Source organism: Leiobunum rupestre, chromosome 2 (genome assembly GCF_980474605.1).
Source record: "Leiobunum rupestre chromosome 2, qqLeiRupe1.1.hap1, whole genome shotgun sequence".
NCBI lineage: Eukaryota > Metazoa > Arthropoda > Arachnida > Opiliones > Sclerosomatidae > Leiobunum > Leiobunum rupestre.
In genome coordinates, this window is record NC_143385.1 from 76,193,256 (window position 1) to 76,210,725 (window position 17,470).

General features: G+C 40.1%; 1 protein-coding gene across 1 annotated transcript; it reads right to left on the bottom strand.

The window, feature by feature from the left end:
* Positions 1-6,603: 6,603 nt before the first annotated feature.
* On the bottom strand, positions 6,604-11,917 carry LOC149959039 (uncharacterized). The gene is made up of 2 exons (XM_090167320.1): positions 8,969-11,917; positions 6,604-8,907 (listed from the first exon to the last, which is right to left on the bottom strand). Exons 1-2 carry the CDS (start codon positions 11,915-11,917, stop codon positions 6,604-6,606), a joined length of 5,253 nt encoding a protein of 1,750 aa, XP_090023446.1.
* Positions 11,918-17,470: the final 5,553 nt, after the last annotated feature.

A 17,470-nucleotide genomic window follows, 5' to 3' on the forward strand; every position in this document is an offset into this window, starting at 1 on the left:
CTGAAACTTATTCTTTTCCATGAGAAACCCCCGTAACAGATCCATCTTTCAGAATTTATAGCATAACAGCCTTGATTATCAAATGGTGATTTTAATAATAATAATAATAATAATAATCAAGCTAGGACCACCTTAGGCCTAAATCATCGTATGAAATATTTTTCCAAGCACGGCCAACTTTGACGGTCAAAGTTTGACCGCGCTTTACCTTATATCATGGAGGAATGCTTTTATCATCCCGTCGCCCCTTTGGGTGCCATCGAAAGAAACCAATGGTCGACAATCTTAACCTAGAATATGAATGATCCGTATACTGGATTGGAAAACTGTATTCCCCCAATACGGGATTGCCGTCGCACCTTCTGTAACGTAGCTCAAGCTAAAACTTAACCTGCGCCTGTAGCTCCATCTTACGGCAGGCAGTGTTACTAGATCAACACATGAGTGTACATATAATTTCGTCTGCTAGACGTTCGAAATACCAAGTAAAAAAAGGGTTTTTCTTTTGTTTAGTAGTGTAATCTTAATTTAATTAGTGGTGGAAGCTCAATGTTTGGGTTTAGGTAGCAAAATTTAGTCATGGGAAAATATATATGCTTTGACAATTGTCGTAGTGACGCTAGGTTAATCAATAACATAAATATTATCCAATTCCTAAACCTGGAACGAAGGGGAAAAATTTAAAAGCATGGTTTGTGTTTCAAAAGGATTTTCCGGCAATATTTTATACACTTCAGAGTTTTCTTCAGTAGTAAGTTGAGCACCATCAGTGGCAATTAGATTTTCAATCCGCTTCCTAAGAGCCTTATTTCTTCTGTTGAGAGCCAGGTTTTTAAATTTAATAGCAGCCATTCAAATTCGTAATTGCTGTACATCTAAATTGCCGACAGTAGTTTGCTTGGGAAAATAGCACATTTTTTCTTCCGTTTACGTCTTTTCAATAAATTGTTCGGAAGTAATCTACAATTTATACACAAACCACTAAATTTTTTCTTGATGTGTTGGCATTTAACAGACCTAAGGCTGTTGGTTTTTGGTTAAAATAGAGCAGACTTATGGGAGTGATTTAAAAAGGTGTCAAATAGAGTATCAGATACACCCCACACACGCTCCGATTATTGTCAAAATGTGATGTCATATAAAGTAATTCCTGGGAAGAATTAATCTTATAGCCTTTTGAAAATATGTTATGAGTTTTCTCAATACTCTTTTCTTAGATAAACATGTCAACGTCCAATGATTGGTGAACTTCAAACCTAACTGTTAAACTACTGCCTTTTCATTTAGACAAAATGAGGAGTTTAGGCTCTAAAAAAGTCCACAAAATAATGTCCTTGCTTACCTCTTGGTGTAGTACTATTTTCTTTCGAAGCTCACCAAGGGAAAGCTCTTCACGCACTGGTTCATTGTCTATAGCTTGATCGAAAAAAAAGCTTGTTGTGAATCTCCAGGTAGTCTTTCAGTAGTAGTAGGGTTTATATCCCTCATGATTTGTAATTCCGATTCTTTTATTTCTTATTAAATGAAATGGAATACTAATGTATCATTACTTCAATTAAAAAAAAGGTAGAAATGCTTACTGTTAGTGGTGTTTCTTGGCTATCTTCCAGTTCTACACTACCCGTGAAATAATGTTTATTTGGCAACTTCCATAATATTTAGGTTATTGCTATTATCGGTGAGAGTTTCTAGTTTTGGTGGGAAGATACTATTAATTTTTGATTTATGTTTTGAATAGCTATTGTTTCCAGTCTTGTTAACGTTTGTGGAAAATAATGGGTCAAGCACTTCTTTTGTGAGTTGTGAAGGGAAAGGGTTTTCTTTAGTTGGTCCTTTCCACGAAATGCAAATTACCAACGTAATGATGTTGTTTTAAAGTTGCCACAGCAGTGGCGCAAATCCACGAGTCCCTTATTAACACCACTGATTATAGGGTTTCGCGGGGGCCCCCGAAGACTTAGCTACGCCACTGTGCCACAGTGATGGTTTAACTGTAAATTGCTTCTATCCATTTATGACATGCTTTTAAATTTTCTGTTGCATCAACAACTACAACTAGCTAATTCAAATATCTCCCTACCAGTTGAAAGTGCTAAAGGGAATCAAGACTTACCACACCTAGCCTTTCACATCATGCAATTAATGATTCGAAGTTTGACAGGAAATTTCAAGTTTCCTTATGCATTTTTCCCCAGTGATAGCGGATGAGCTTTATAGCATTTTATAGGAAGCTGTTGAGAACCTTCAGCTGGGAGGATTCAAAGTTCTTACAGTCAGAGCCGGATTAACCCCAATATCTGCCCTAAGCAATTTAAGAATTTTTGTGCCCCCCCCCCTCATTAGTTAGTAGACGCCGGACTCAGGAAAACAAAAATTATTATTTGGAATCTTGGATAATACTTATACAGATGCATTTATATTTTATTTATATTTTACTCCGTAACTTAATTTTTAACGTGTATGAGATACATTTTGTAGGATAAATTTTTATATTTTTTAAATTAAATTTTATGGTAAATCCGCCACTGAAATAAGGCGAAGCGTCTACAGCTGACATCGGCAATTCACCAAAACGACGACCTCAGGGGAGAGTTTCGTTTGGCCGACTTCTCATTCGGCCGACCAGAAAATACACGTTTCGCCGACTGTCCATTTGGCCGACTGCACATTGGTCCGACTGAGAAATCGGACAAATGGACTGCTCATTTGTCCGACTGTCCATTTGGCCGACTGAGAAGTCGGCCAAATGGGCAGTCAGCCAAATGGACAGTGCATTTGACCGACTGCTCATTTTTCCGACTACTCATTTGACCGACTGCTCATTTGGCCGAATACTCATTTGGCCGACTACTCATTTCGCCGACTGCTCATTAGGCCGACTGCTCATTTGGCATTTGGACGATACTAGGTGCGTTTGGCTAGGTACTGTCCTCTAGGTCGCGTTTTAGATGGCCCAGCTTTTTTATAAAGAACGGGGCTGAGGGGGCTCGAGCGAAGTGAGTTCGCGGCGCCGTCAGGCACCAATACTTAGAATACATTGCCCGTTCTATAAGTCAACCTAACACTAAAGACATAGAGAAGGACAGGCTATAGTATAAGAGTCGGTGAAATGAGCAGTCGTTCAAAAGAGCAGTCGTTCAAATGAGCAGTCGGTCAAATGAAAAGTCGGTCAAATGAGGAGTCATGTATCCTTTTTTGTTCCCGCCACCAGGCCTGCGGTATTCAATATATTTATGGAGGTAATCGTTTTGGCGAATTTCCGATGTCAGTAGACGCTTCAAAGGAGTATATTATTATAAATATTATATATTTATACTGATATAAGCATAATTTTATAAATGCGTTCTATCCTTACGCTACTTGTATAATAATACAATATTATACTGATATAGTTATTTTTTATTTAGTTTTAGTTCCATTGTATCATTATCACATTTTTTAGTTTTTCCTAATGAATAAAATTTCGATGGTGCCCCTAATTTCTATATTTCTTGATGCCCTAAGCAATTGCTTTTTTTGCCTAATGGTTAATCCAGGGCTGCTTACAGTCGTTTGCGATAAGGCTGGGATAAACCAAAAGCTTATTAAAATGTGCTGCCAAGATGAAGATAATTCAGCTGGTGTAGGCTACTAAACTAAAAATTTATTTTATCTTGGATACTATATTTACTTTTACATTTGATAAAAACAGTGGGAATAGTAAAAATAAAAAGCTTTAAAAAATGGTAAACATATGTTATTGAACTTATTGTCACACGTCGAAGACGCGTTTACAATGGACAGTGGAAATGAGTTTGGGTTAAAACTAGCCCCGAAAATTTCATTGGACCATATTAATTTAAATTCATTCTCCCGCATTAAAGTTAATTAAGTTTTACTATGGCCAAAGCAGTAAACCATCTTATGGGTTCTACGGCATCCAAAACTGTCAATTTCCTCGAGTCGATGAATAATTTCTTCGAATCTATCAACGTTAGAAATTTGTCAGACGGAAAACATAATAGAAACACTTTTCTTCATTCTCCCGCATTAAAGTTAATTAAGTTTTACTATGGCCAAAGCAGTAAACCATCTTATGGGTTCTACGGCATCCAAAACTGTCAATTTCCTCGAGTCGATGAATAATTTCTTCGAATCTATCAACGTTAGAAATTTGTCAGACGGAAAACATAATAGAAACACTTTTCTTCACTCTCACAGAAGTGTGAACGATTGTCGCTTTAAAGTAAAATAATAAAATCATATCGAATTAAGAAAAATTATCTATACCAATGCAATATTTTTTAGTGGCTGAAAGAAACCTTTCTAGGTTACCTAGGTGAATGGGAGGCGGAGGTAGAAAGTTGACCTGTTGAAAAATGTACCTGTTAGGATAAATCAAAGATGCTGTTAAGCCGTGATACGAGGGAAGACTTGCGAATTACTGATAAAGTTATCTCTGGTCTGTACATGTTTAAAAATAAGCTTGAATCTAATTTTTTTATTATAGTACATTCCATCGTAGAGGCTACTCATGTGCTTTTGATGTCTGGAGCTAAATTTGTTTGAGCAGAATATTTCAATCCGGACCCACTAGAAAGGTACTTTGGAAAGCACAGAGCAGTTACTAGAAGTTCAATGGTTTAACGTTGATAAGCTTACATACCCAGTCTATCCCTTCATTTCCTCTCCATAATTTCCATCCTCCTAGTAATAAATAACACCACGAAAATATAAAGGTATACACTTGGAATGTCTAAGGAAGATTTTTACGGCCGTGATGAAGCTCGTAGAAACGGCAGAGATGGGCGCACTCTCAGCTCAAAAGAGTGGGAGAGCTATTTTTGAGCCCGAGCCCAACTCTCGGATGAAAAAAAAGAAGAGAGCGAGTGCGAGCTCCACTTTCGGATATTAAAAGAGAAGAGAGCGAGCGCGAGCTCAAGCTTCCGCCAAAAAAGAGAAGAGCACGAGCGCGAGTTCAAGCTTCCGCCATAAAAAGAGAAGAGCGCGAGCGCAAACTCAAGCTTCCGCCAAAAAAAGAGAAGAGTGCGAGCGAGAGCTCAAGCTTCTGAGGAAAAAAAAGAGAAGAGCGCGAGTGCGAGCTACAACATCTGACTCTAAAGAGAGGAGTGTGAGCTATGAAAATTGTTTTTTGCCCATCTCTGAGAAACGGGCGTGTCTTAAAGCGGGAAAACTCACGAGGACAACTCTCGCGCCTCGCTACCCTCATTCGACGAAAACTCGTCATTTAGCCTAGTCATGGTTATTATATTATTAGCTTACCTGATTATCTCTCTTATAACCATAAAAATACCTGAAATTAGGTATCACTACACTTCTTTCACGAAGAACATTATAATTACTTCAAAATATTAAAAACGATAACAATTTGAGGTTTTCAAATCCATCATTTTATAAGCCTTTTTTGCGCGGAAGATCGTCTATTTGTTACCATGACGACGCATTCTTTTCGCGTCAAACCTCGAGCCAATGAATTTGAAATGTCGTGTTACGCGTCTTACACTTGACGTAGTTAAGCCCCGCCCTTTTCTCGACGCGCTTTCGTATCACCGTCCCAATGGAAACTTAGACATTCCAAGTGTATACCTCTATAGTTTCCTGCTACCACAGATATGCCTAATGTCTTACGACTATCCCCCTCAAAAATACGCCTAAAAAACTCAGCATTGCAATAAAATTTATTTTCAAGTATTTGTAACTTAAGAACTTAAAGTGATGTAAGTATATAAACAGGAAACTATAGAAGTTTACACTCGGAATGTCTGTGATGGCACTGATTGTCCGAGCTATGGCGGCCAGCTAATGAACTTGAAAATGCTCGAAAGCAAACGTGGATGGATTAACAGAAAGTCTCGTAGCTAAGGGGGTCTTTGCCTTTACAAATGGTTTCCTTAAAAAAATTAAGGGGCTTGTTTCCCTATACCACGAAGTAGCCAATCGGGAACTTTGTGACGTCACAGTCTGTGAAAATTAGTTAAGTTTGGCGATGGTAGCGAACCCTACGGTGAAATCGAGAAATACGCGATCACGTGGTAGCGTAGTTGGTTATTCCGAAAATTTAATGAATTTTTAAAGTTAGAAAATGCCTCGTAAAAAATATACACTAGAAGAATTAGCCAAAAAAATTTAGTCAATGTAATGTTTTATGAAGGAATTGTATTCAATCGGAATACAAACAAACGGTGAAGTTTTTCCTGAAGTTTTAAACCATAGTTTAACTGTACACCAAGGCCCTAGAAAATTTCCTGTTGGTAGGGTGAAGTAAGGGGGGAAAACACAACTTTCTACTCTTCAGACTTAATAACCCACGATTGACTACGACGAGGTATAAGAATCAACAATATACATTTATTGAATTAAAAACTTGATGAAGATTACATTACAATAGCGAAAGAAAAGAGAATGCATTTATTCACGCGACAAAGCCTTTATATGAAACACAAAAAAAACCGTTAATCCCGATAAGTCCATAAAAAAAGAAAACGATACCAAAAAATATAAGCGACAATTAAAAATTCGATTTGATGATAAAAATGTCTTCTTATAAAAAAAAACAAAAAGTCCCTTTTTTAAGTTACAACATCCTCCCGGCGTAATGACCAATCACGGGTCATTTACAAGCTCCAAAGGATACAATAGCTGAACTGCTCTACGAATAATATGTCCATTTGATGTCCGAAGAGAACAGGCTCTGGTTTTTCCGTCTCGACCATTGTGGATTTCAGTGACTCGACCCAGCTCCCAATTCTGGCGTGGTTGTCTGTCTTCGCCAATGAGAACGACGTGGCCGACCTTGATCTCCTTCATGTCTCTCTGATTCTGGACGGAGTTCGCGGATCTAAGCTCTCGAAGATACTCGCGTCTCCACTGGCGCCAAAATTGATCGAGCAACGTCTGGCGATATTTAAGTCGTCTAGTAGCGTCTTGTCTCGTCTTCACAGACTTGAATGATTTGGACGGCAAAAGATTATGTCGTTCTCCGATCAGAAAATTAGCTGGAGTTAGCGGTCGAGGATCTTTAGCATCGTTTTCCACGTAGGTGAGAGGTCTGGCATTGATAACTGCTTCCGTCTCGATCAGCGTGGTTTCGAACTCTTCATATGACAACGCACTCCGCCCGAGTATTCTCTTCAAAAGGGTTTTGATACTTCTAACCAATCTTTCCCAGAAGCCCCCCCACCAGGGGGCTCGTTCGACGATGTGACACCATTTTATTCTCTGCTGACTAATCATCTCTTGGACCTTCGAACCTTGAACGGTTTTCCACAAGTCCTTCAGCTCCTTATCGGCACGTTGGAATGTCTTGGCATTATCGGACCAAATTTCTTTGCAAATACCCCGTCGTGAAAAGAATCTTCTTAACGCAAGTAGGAAGTTTTCGGCAGAGAGACTAGAAACCAGCTCCAAATGGACGCATCGCGTTACGGCGCATGTGAATAAAGCAATATAGGCCTTCGAGCTTGATTTGTCCGTTGTCTTCACGTACACGGGTCCAGCAAAATCAACGCCAGTGATCGAGAATGGTGGTGATTCCAAGACTCTTTCCCTGGGAAGAGGTGCGGTTGTCACGGATACAGCTTTAACTTTACTTCTCTCGCATACGAGACATTTAGAAATCAGGCTTTTGACTGCTTGACGTCCTCGTACGACCCAGAAACGCTCTCGAAGTTTGGTTAAAGTTCCGGTTAGACCAGTATGCATCATGTCTTCGTGATGACGTTGAATCAAGAGATTGGTAAAGTGGAATTTTTGAGGCAATAGGACAGGGTGCTTTTCTTCGTATGATAGATCAGAAAATTCCAGTCTTCCGCCGATTTTCATTATTCCATTTTCCAAAAACGAAGCCAAGAGCGAGATATTGCTTGCTTGAGACAACGGTAGCTTCGACTTTAGTGCTCGATATTCTTCAGGATACGCTTGAATTTGAACTTGTTGAATCCAATATCTTTCGGCTTCGTTGATCTCTTCGCTAGATAATACTGCATGGCGGTTTTCTTTCGTACGGAGACGGCGAATGAATCCCAATACGTATGCGGTGACTCGAAGTAGTCGGTTAAATCTGCTATAATCTTCGACGTTGAGTAAAGGTTGGCTTTCGACTTTAGGCTCGGATATGCAGGCACACTGGATAATTTCTTCTTGAAACTTTGGACGAAGTTCGTCGCTAATCTCGATAACTCGTGTGGGTACGCCCTTCCGAAAAGACCATTGGTGTTCTGGTTGGGTAAGAAATTCAGGACCAGTCCACCAAGTGCTGTTTCTTATGAGACTTGTCATTTCTTGTCCTCTTGTAAGAAGGTCCGCCGGATTCAATCGCCCTGGGCAATGAGACCATGAACTTGGATCAGAGCCCTCTTGGATTTCACGAACCCTATTCGCGACGAATGGCTTCCAGTGACTTGCTGTACCCTGGATCCATCCAAGTGCTATGTTTGAATCAGTCCAATACCGGTTTTTTGGTGACATAGATGAGAAATAGCTCTGAACGTGATTGGTAAGCCGGACCGCAATGACAGTTCCCATCAATTCTAAGCGAGGTAATGTCACCCGCTTCAATGGTGCTACTCTGGCCTTGCTAGCGATCAATTTGGTTCCAATTTCGCCTTTCTCCGTGACGTATCGCAGGTATATGACAGCTCCGTACGCTTTCTCAGAACTGTCGCAAAAGGTGTGAAGCTCAAAACTCTTGATATTGTCATCGCCCACTTGGTCCATGTAATATCGTGATATTGACAATTCATGAAGCGCTGGAAGCTCAAGACACCAATCGTCCCATCGCTTATCTAAGTCATCAGGCAGAGTAGAATCCCAGTCCACGCCTTTTTCCCATATCTCCTGGAAGAGGATTTTTATGCGGATCATGAACGGGCTTAAGAATCCAACTGGATCGAAGATTCTTGATGAGGCCTGGAGAACGAATCGTTTAGTATTTTTTTTTGCTGAATAGAAACTCGAGGAGCGCCGATACGTCAAATTGTAGAACGTCTTTATTCGGGTCCCAACTGACTCCAAGGACTTTGAACGAGGACTTTTTCTCTTCAATTTCTTTTGAAGATGAAACGTCTTCTCCCCAACGCTGTCGTAGTGGCTTGGAATTGGTCTTCCAACGCCTTAGGTTCATGCTCGAATCTTGCATGATTTTCTTGGCTTCTACGGACCTCTTCAAGACCACATCTTCGTCGTTTTCGCTGCCGATCAAATCGTCGACGTAAAAGTTTTCTTCTAACAGGCGACTTGTTTCGGGATACGTTTCTTTGTACTTTAGAACGTGATGACGTATGGTTCCGGCAAGCAGGAAAGGACTTGGTGAAACACCGAATAGAACCCTCTTGAATCTCAGAATTTTTGGCTCTTGGTTCTTCGCCGGGTCGTCTGTCCAAAGAAATCGGACTGCATCTGTGTCGTCTTCATGGAGTTCGATCTGAAGGTAAGCCTTCTCGATGTCAGCCGTGAAAGCGATCTTTCCAATACGGAACGTGATGAGAAGCTTTATTAGATCTGTGTTCCAACTTGGACCGGTGTAAAGGCAATTGTTGAGCGACGGAGAATTCTTTTCATGAGATGAACCATCGAATACCACTCGCAGCTTCGTACTTGTTTTGTCGTTTCTTAAGACTGCGTGATGTGGCAAATAGTTAATTACTCTCGATTGCTGATTGATTTCTTTCTTGGGCACTTCTTCGACGATACCTTGCGCGAGGTAGTCCTTGATGACTTCGGCATACTGGACGTGGAATGAGGGATCTTTTTGGAAGCGATTTTTTAAGGACGAAAATCGTTTGAGCGCAGACGAGTAATTGTTCGAACTTAGAGTCATATCTTCCTTCCAAGGTAACTTGACCTTGTAGCGGTGGTTATGGTATTTGATCGTGGCGTTCAGTTGTTCAATGACTCTTTGATCTTCGTTAGATGGTGATACTGAGGAATCCAAAATGCCCAAAGCATCCAAGTCCCAGAATTTTCGCAGCTGTACGGATGCCAGTTCTTCCTCCATTATTACGTTCATTCCACACACCGACTCCACGCCGAGAGTGCACCAATCTACAACTGAGGGACCATGAAGCGTCCATCCAAATTTCGTGTCAACTGCAGTCATATCTCCAAATCGCTGGATGATACCGGATACGACTTTCCAATAGTAATCGGCGCCGATAATGAGAGTGAGTTCCAGGTTAGATTCACTAGGATCTTCCGCGAGTCTGATACCTCGGGCTTCCATTTCTTTGCGCATCGCATCCGTGGCAACTGGTACAACGGCCCGATTTAAAACCGGATCTTCTAGAGCTTCCACTTCGATCTCGTTTTTCATGGTTAAATCGCAGAGTCGAATTTTAACTCGCCTTCTCTCCGCCAGGATTGGTTTTTCGCTTCCGAAGGGATAGATTCTTTTGAATTCGATTCCGGTTACTGGAAGATTCAATCGTAGTGACGTTGATTCCGTGATGAAAGTCTGTTGACTAGCTGTGTCCAAAAGACATCTGAATTTCTCTGGGTTTCGTCCTGCGATGATTTTTACAGGAACAGTTTGAAGTAGTATGACTTTGGGACTTGATTTGTTTGAGATCTCGTTGACTGATGCGCAGCTAATGGCTACAGACTCTGACGATGGTGATTGTGTTTGAGTCAGTTCCTTGTCTGGAAATTTCTCGTCGCATACCGCTTCGTCGTGTCTCTTCTTGCACGTCTTACAAGTTATATTTGCCTTACATTGCCACGCTCTGTGCTTGTACCGCAGACATATGAAACATCTCCCCTTTCTCTTCAAGATTTCTCGCCTCTCGGACACGGTGTAACCGTGACACTTTACTGGTTCGTGGTTTTTCTCACAGAATACGCATCTATCTTCCGTGACAGTGGAAAACGCAGCTGTGGATGACAGACGTTGTCTGGATTTGGAATCTTGAGACCAATTCTTTGGTTTCAAGCGCTCAGAAGACGGATTGGAAGGATTACTTCTTGAATACTGGTTTCCGTCAGTGCTTCCAGTCAAAAACGCGTGTTTCTCTCTTGCTTCGATCTCTCTTCGTAGAAAATTCAATAATTCGCTAACAGTGAAGTCTTCGTCGTCTTCCCTCTTTCTAGCAAATTCAAAGGACAGGTCGCTTGGTATGAGCTTCATGAGCAGAGTGTTCAACATGGACTCGTAGCTTTCACTCGGGACCCCAAGAGATTCAAGGCTCTTGACTTGAATTTCACATCTGTCGTAGAGGTGTCTTAAACCGACGATATCATTGCTTCGTTTGACTGATTCGAGAGCGAAGAGTTCATTCATATGAGAATTAATGATTAAACGTTTCTTTCCAAAGCGGGTCTGTAGGATTTCTTTAGCGCTATGGTAATTCATCGGTGTCAAAGCCAATCCGGAAACTGCCGCTGCTGCCTTCCCACGCAGGTAACTTTTCAGGTAACTGAATTTCTGTGCGGCATTGAGACAAGGATTGAAATCGATTGCTGTCTCGAAGATGGACCAAAACCCCGTCCAGGAAGTTGGATCGCCTTCAAATTTCTCCAGACTCAATTTCGGTAGTTGAATTGACATTGCCATCGGTCGAGTCGTAGTTGTCGAATCTGTGTCTGAATCGTCTTCCGAAGGATCTGGTCTATGGCCTCGTTGGTGTTCTTCAAAGTAAGTCTCAATGTCCGTTTTCGCATCAATGATCTTGTCTCGGTACAATTCTGCATCAATCATTTCTTTCTCGATGGCGTCAACGGCTACCAGTGACAAGATGGTTTCTTCTAACGCTTCCATACTCGTTTCTTTGTCTTTAAGCTTAAACAGGAATTCTTTAAGCTTCTTGCTGGATGGCGGTTCTTTCTTCAGTTCTAATTTAACGTTGCTTTGAATGTTGGTAATCATTCGTCTTATGACAGCTCTTTTCTGTTGTTCTTTCTGAAGTTGATTAGCAGCTGTCGCCATAGTCGTTTGTGAGTTCTTTCAGTCTGAACGAAGAGATTTATCTAGAAGTCTTCGGTTAGATAGTAGCTGAATCTAAGTCCCGTCCCGGGTTTCGGCACCATGAAGTAAGGGGGGAAAACACAACTTTCTACTCTTCAGACTTAATAACCCACGATTGACTACGACGAGGTATAAGAATCAACAATATACATTTATTGAATTAAAAACTTGATGAAGATTACATTACAATAGCGAAAGAAAAGAGAATGCATTTATTCACGCGACAAAGCCTTTATATGAAACACAAAAAAAACCGTTAATCCCGATAAGTCCATAAAAAAAGAAAACGATACCAAAAAATATAAGCGACAATTAAAAATTCGATTTGATGATAAAAATGTCTTCTTATAAAAAAAAACAAAAAGTCCCTTTTTACCTCTCCGAGGGGACAAAGTCCCCTAGGAGGGGTTATACAACGACCGTGTCTGTCTGTGGGTGGGTCTGTGGGTGGGTCTGTCTGCCAGGACTGCGAACGCGTTCGCATTTTCGGTGCAAAGTGTAATCACTGCGTACGCAGTTTCTCAAAGGGTTGGCAAAACCACCGTGCGACGGTGAGCGTTAACGGATGCATTTGCGGTTTGGTTTGGATGGTGTTTTTTCGCTCACCGTCGTGACGGTTTGGTGTATTACGGTTTTTGTAATGTTTATGCGTAGGTTGTGAGTGTTGAATTTGTTGTGTTTGTTGTGTTTATATGGGCGTTTTCTCTCCAACTTCTTCTTAATGACTTTGGGACGGACCGAGTGCTGAGTGTAATGCTACCTCTCAACGTTCAATGGCAGGGTTTCCACCAGTTGTACACGGTATTCGTCTTAGTATCAATTTGCGATCGCATCGGGCGGGATTTGAACCCGAGACCTCCTGATTGACAGGCGGACGTTCTACCACAGAACCACCGACACTTGTTACGCCTTATTGAAAATTAGACCTTCAGCTTTATCGGAAGCGTATTTAATAGAGTACGAAATTTTGGTTTAATTGAAATAGAATTGAAATTGAAATTATTGCATCGAAGAAATTCTAATTTAGCGTTTCTCTATTGATTAAAAACAAATGCGCCACCCAGGTTTCGAACCCAGACCATTCGGCTTGGCAGTCGAGCGCTCTACCACAGAACCACCGATAGCTGCTTAGATTCACTGAAATTAAGACAGGCATCGTAAGCATAATAGGTAATAAAGTCTTTTTTTATTAATGAATTTATGAAGGCCTAATCTGGTATTTTTTAAAGGTTAAATCTTGTTTTAGCGCAGTCAGCCGAGATTAGAGGGTTAAAGGGTAGACCCTGTGGGTGGTCCACTTTCTTAACGACCTATATATAGTTCTGTTAATTCAAAGGAGATAATTTAACGTTAATTGCTTTAAAAGCTGGCGGTTAGTCAAGTGGCTCTCTGTGCTTTGTTTATGGTAAGGTTTTTGCTTCTTGTAAATACATTTGGTGTGGATATTTGGATATCTACGATTTCTTGGGTGTGCGAGTCATTATATGATATTGGAAATTGGACGGCATTGGTCTTTTTCATGTGGTATGCGTCACAACGTCAACAGGAAGTGAACGAGTCGTCCACTACCAGATATCTACGGTATCTTCATCAAGGGCGAGTGTTGAAATAAAATGAGCGTTAAAGATGCGGCAAGTATTTCGTAAGCGAGTAATTCCAAAAAGCCTCTGTAGATATTTCTTTCATTAAAATTTGCTTCGTATTATATTTAACTGATAAACTTGTTCTGTAAAAGGGTTTAATTCAATTGTGCATTGTTATAGTACGTCTAACTTACTGTTGTAACTACTTAACTTATGATATTCTGAATAAATTAAAATTGGTCGTTTCGTCTCAATTATTTTAATTATAATTAAAATTTTATACCGGGCGGGATAGAAATGGGTTAATATTTTTAACAAATAACTCTAAATTGCGGAGATATATCTTTAAGGGTTATCTCGAGAAATTAATACCACTAGGGACAATTCTTCCGAGGAGAGGTATATTTTGGCTTGCCAACTTGTTTAAGTTACAACATAGGGAAACCCATCTTTTCCCTCTTTCCAAAAAAAAATTTCTAGGCCTTTACAAACAGCTGGAATCTACTATAATCTAGTGGACAGGAAACTGAAAAGGAACTACTTTATATTAGCCGAATCACGCAGGTATACATAGAGTAAAGCGCCGTTTTTAATTCTCCGCCAAAGGGCAAGGCAAGAAATAAGAGAAGTAGTGCGGTACCTCATTCTTGATGGGACAGGTCTGCAGGACCATCCCAAACTTTCTGTTAATCCATCCACTTTTGTCGAAAGGTATAAAACCATATTCATACTAAACCTACAAATTTGGTCCAAATTTGTTAGTGCGCAGAGTTTTTGATTCTTGTTCGCAAAACACGCTGCGTTTTCTTTCACACGCTCATCGAGATCGTTTCGCGGGTCAGCTGGTGAAGAAAATTACTCGTAATTCTTAAAAACAACACCCCTTTTACTACTAAATATGACAATTTACCTTAATAAAGTTATTTCAAATTAATATTATCATTTAGTTTTGTGTAAACGAAAGAGTGTGTATAATATGAAACGTATTATATTTAAATGCTTAGAGCTAAGCCTCGGTTTGAATAACATTCCGTTCTTTTGGACTTGGCCATCAAAGGCGTTTGTGTCGCTAAGACTCGCTATTTCGCTAGGAGCAACAAACACAACACCCCCACACAAGGAGAACGCAACCCGTCAAAAGTCGTGGATTTTCTTGCGTACGTTTTTAATTGGCTAGACGCTTTAGCGCCTGCTGCCGTCGGAAGGGGAAAATTCGGAAATTGTCTTCCCCCCCGCCCGTAAAACGTTCAGCGTAAAGGCTCGTGACGCTCGTCCAATGAAATTCGTACACAACCAGGGCCGGCGGATAATGTGGGTATGGTGGGTAGAAGTACCCACCCGGGAAATTCCGGGTGGGTATTTTACCCACCCGGAATTGATGTCATCAAAGTCGGTACTGTGGGGATAGAGCCACCTTGATGAAGTTAGTTCATAAACGGGATCGTATTTAATGGTTTTCGTTGTACCGGCCACAATTAAAAATTCGTCACTGAGAGAAAAACCGCTTTCCCTGTTTTTCCCCACCTTCTTCTTCTCCCCATTGTAGGAGTGAGTCCGAGTAACGCGTGACACTTTTCAGTATAAAAACTGCGGAAGTAAATTTGTAAAATAGGTTATTAAATATAAGTTATTAATTCTAATGAGACAAGCGTGAATAATAAAACGCGGTCTTCGCAAAAGGGCAAATCACAACTTAAACATAGACCTTTGACAAGTTTTTTTTTATTTCCCTCGCGTCAATCCCCTTTCTATTTCTGAAAATACGGTAAAGACGGACTTATATCGGGAAGTGATGCGGAAGATCAATACAACACTATCTTTATCTCATGCTTTAAATATCGGTGATGTTGAAAACTATGCACGCGGCACTGCCCCGATTAAAATAGATTGAAGTAAATCATCAAAATCAAAATTTAAAAATACATAAAATGATAAAAGCATAATTTTCATAAGTGTATTTTAACGTAAATGTTTGTCGTCATTAGTCTCTCTGTATCAAACATTTATATAAAATAGTTATCAGCTGTTACATTTCTACCTCGCGTTGTGAAGTAGGATTGATAAGTGCGTACACTATAACTTTTAGAAGGTAAACGATACTAAATGTATATGACCTATATGATATTGAGTTGATTATTCGGTTAGTAGTGGGCTCTAATGTAAGTGTTCAAATAATAAATAACTGATTCTCCCAAAACTGCTTATTTGACACCAAAGCCATAAAGGCTCCATTTATTTTTTAAATAATTGTAATTTAAATAATCGTTGCCTAATTTAAAGGAACGACGTTTTCTACCACAAACTGGGGTAGGGAAAGTACCCACAGTTGTCAGTACTACGTTTTATAACGTTGTCTCTACCTTTCTATATAATTGAGTTTAAATATTTGTACTCAGATCCTTCAAACATCTTTACACGTAGAGTCATATGAATTTTAAGACCTACATGAAGTCACGCGTCAAAATATTTGGAAAAATTGTTGAATCAGTTCATTTCCGAAAATGCAAAGCGCAGTACAGTTTTGGCATTGCACAATTAATACTATGTGATAATAAATTTGAGAATACTAAATTTTTGTAGTTTTTACCTCTATCAATTTCTCTTAATTAGTATTATATAGGCCTATCGTTTTATGTAGGATAACCCAATAAATCCCCCCCCCCCTCGTCTGACTACCCACCCGAGATTAACACGATCCGCCGGCCCTGTACACAACCCTTCGTTAGCGTGTTTAAAGGCTAGCTGCGTTCTCCTTGTGTTTGTTGCTCCTAACTATTTCATTGTATACCTTTTTCCAGCATTCATACGAAACAGCTCGGTTTGCCACCTGTGTTAAACAACATTGTTTTGCAAAAATATTGACTCGTGTGAATTCGACGTAGTATAAGCCAAGCCAGTTTCTACAGGCGCGTTCGCACCAATGATTCCTTAAACATTCCAAATACATATATATTTGCCTGCTATTAATGCGAAAACACTAGATTTTATTGACCCATCGCATCATAATTGCACGTACAATGAAAAAGATTTTTCTTCTTCAATAAACAAAGCCAAACGCTAATTAGCTCCATTAGCGAGAATAAAGAAAAGCATAGCGCTTTACACTCGAAGACACTTGGCTCCTTACAGAGCTACACCTTATGAAAATTCTTCATTATATTGGTCAATTCCTTTCGGAGGGCGGCAATGATCTTTGAGAGGAAACACGGGCCAAAAAAGGAGGTCAGCGCGGAAGCCCAAAATATTGAAAACCGATACGGTCTTCTCGGTCCGCTGTTCTTGTCATAATTGGATGCCGATATTTTCGTCGATGAAACGCCAGTCCCCAAAAATCAGAAGGTGTCTGTGTGTGTACGCTTGCTATACCCGAATTTGTTTTAATAGCCGATCACGCTTAAGTGCTCTCTCGCCTCATTCTATTTAAAGAAGTTCGCGCTCAGTCCAATTCATCGTTAAATTATGCGCTCACACACGACCTAGTTTTTATTTTTCTCTTTTTCTTTAAATTTCTATATTAATGATCTAATTAATCCGTCTGAAATTCAGTCCGCGATAAGAAAAATAATAATTTAATTGCCTTTTGGACGGGCGAACTGCTTATTATTCAATTGCACGCGCGTATTCGACTACTAATATCGCGCTGGTTCGGGAGGGATTATCTTTTGGGCTAAGACAATTGTAGATAAATATTGCTAAGCCCGCGTGGTTCAATTTTATTATCAGAATGAATAATAAAAAATCACCCGACGAAAAAATGCGTGATATCATCGAGATTCCCGCGTTTTGAATTTAAAAACCCTTCCTTTTGAGGGATTTTATTTTGACGATGATAATTTATTTTGGCGTTTATGATCAGTAAACGAGAGGGAGAAGGTAAAACCAAGATTATTCAATACTTTATTGGTCAAAACCGAGGGGTCGGTCATTTGGC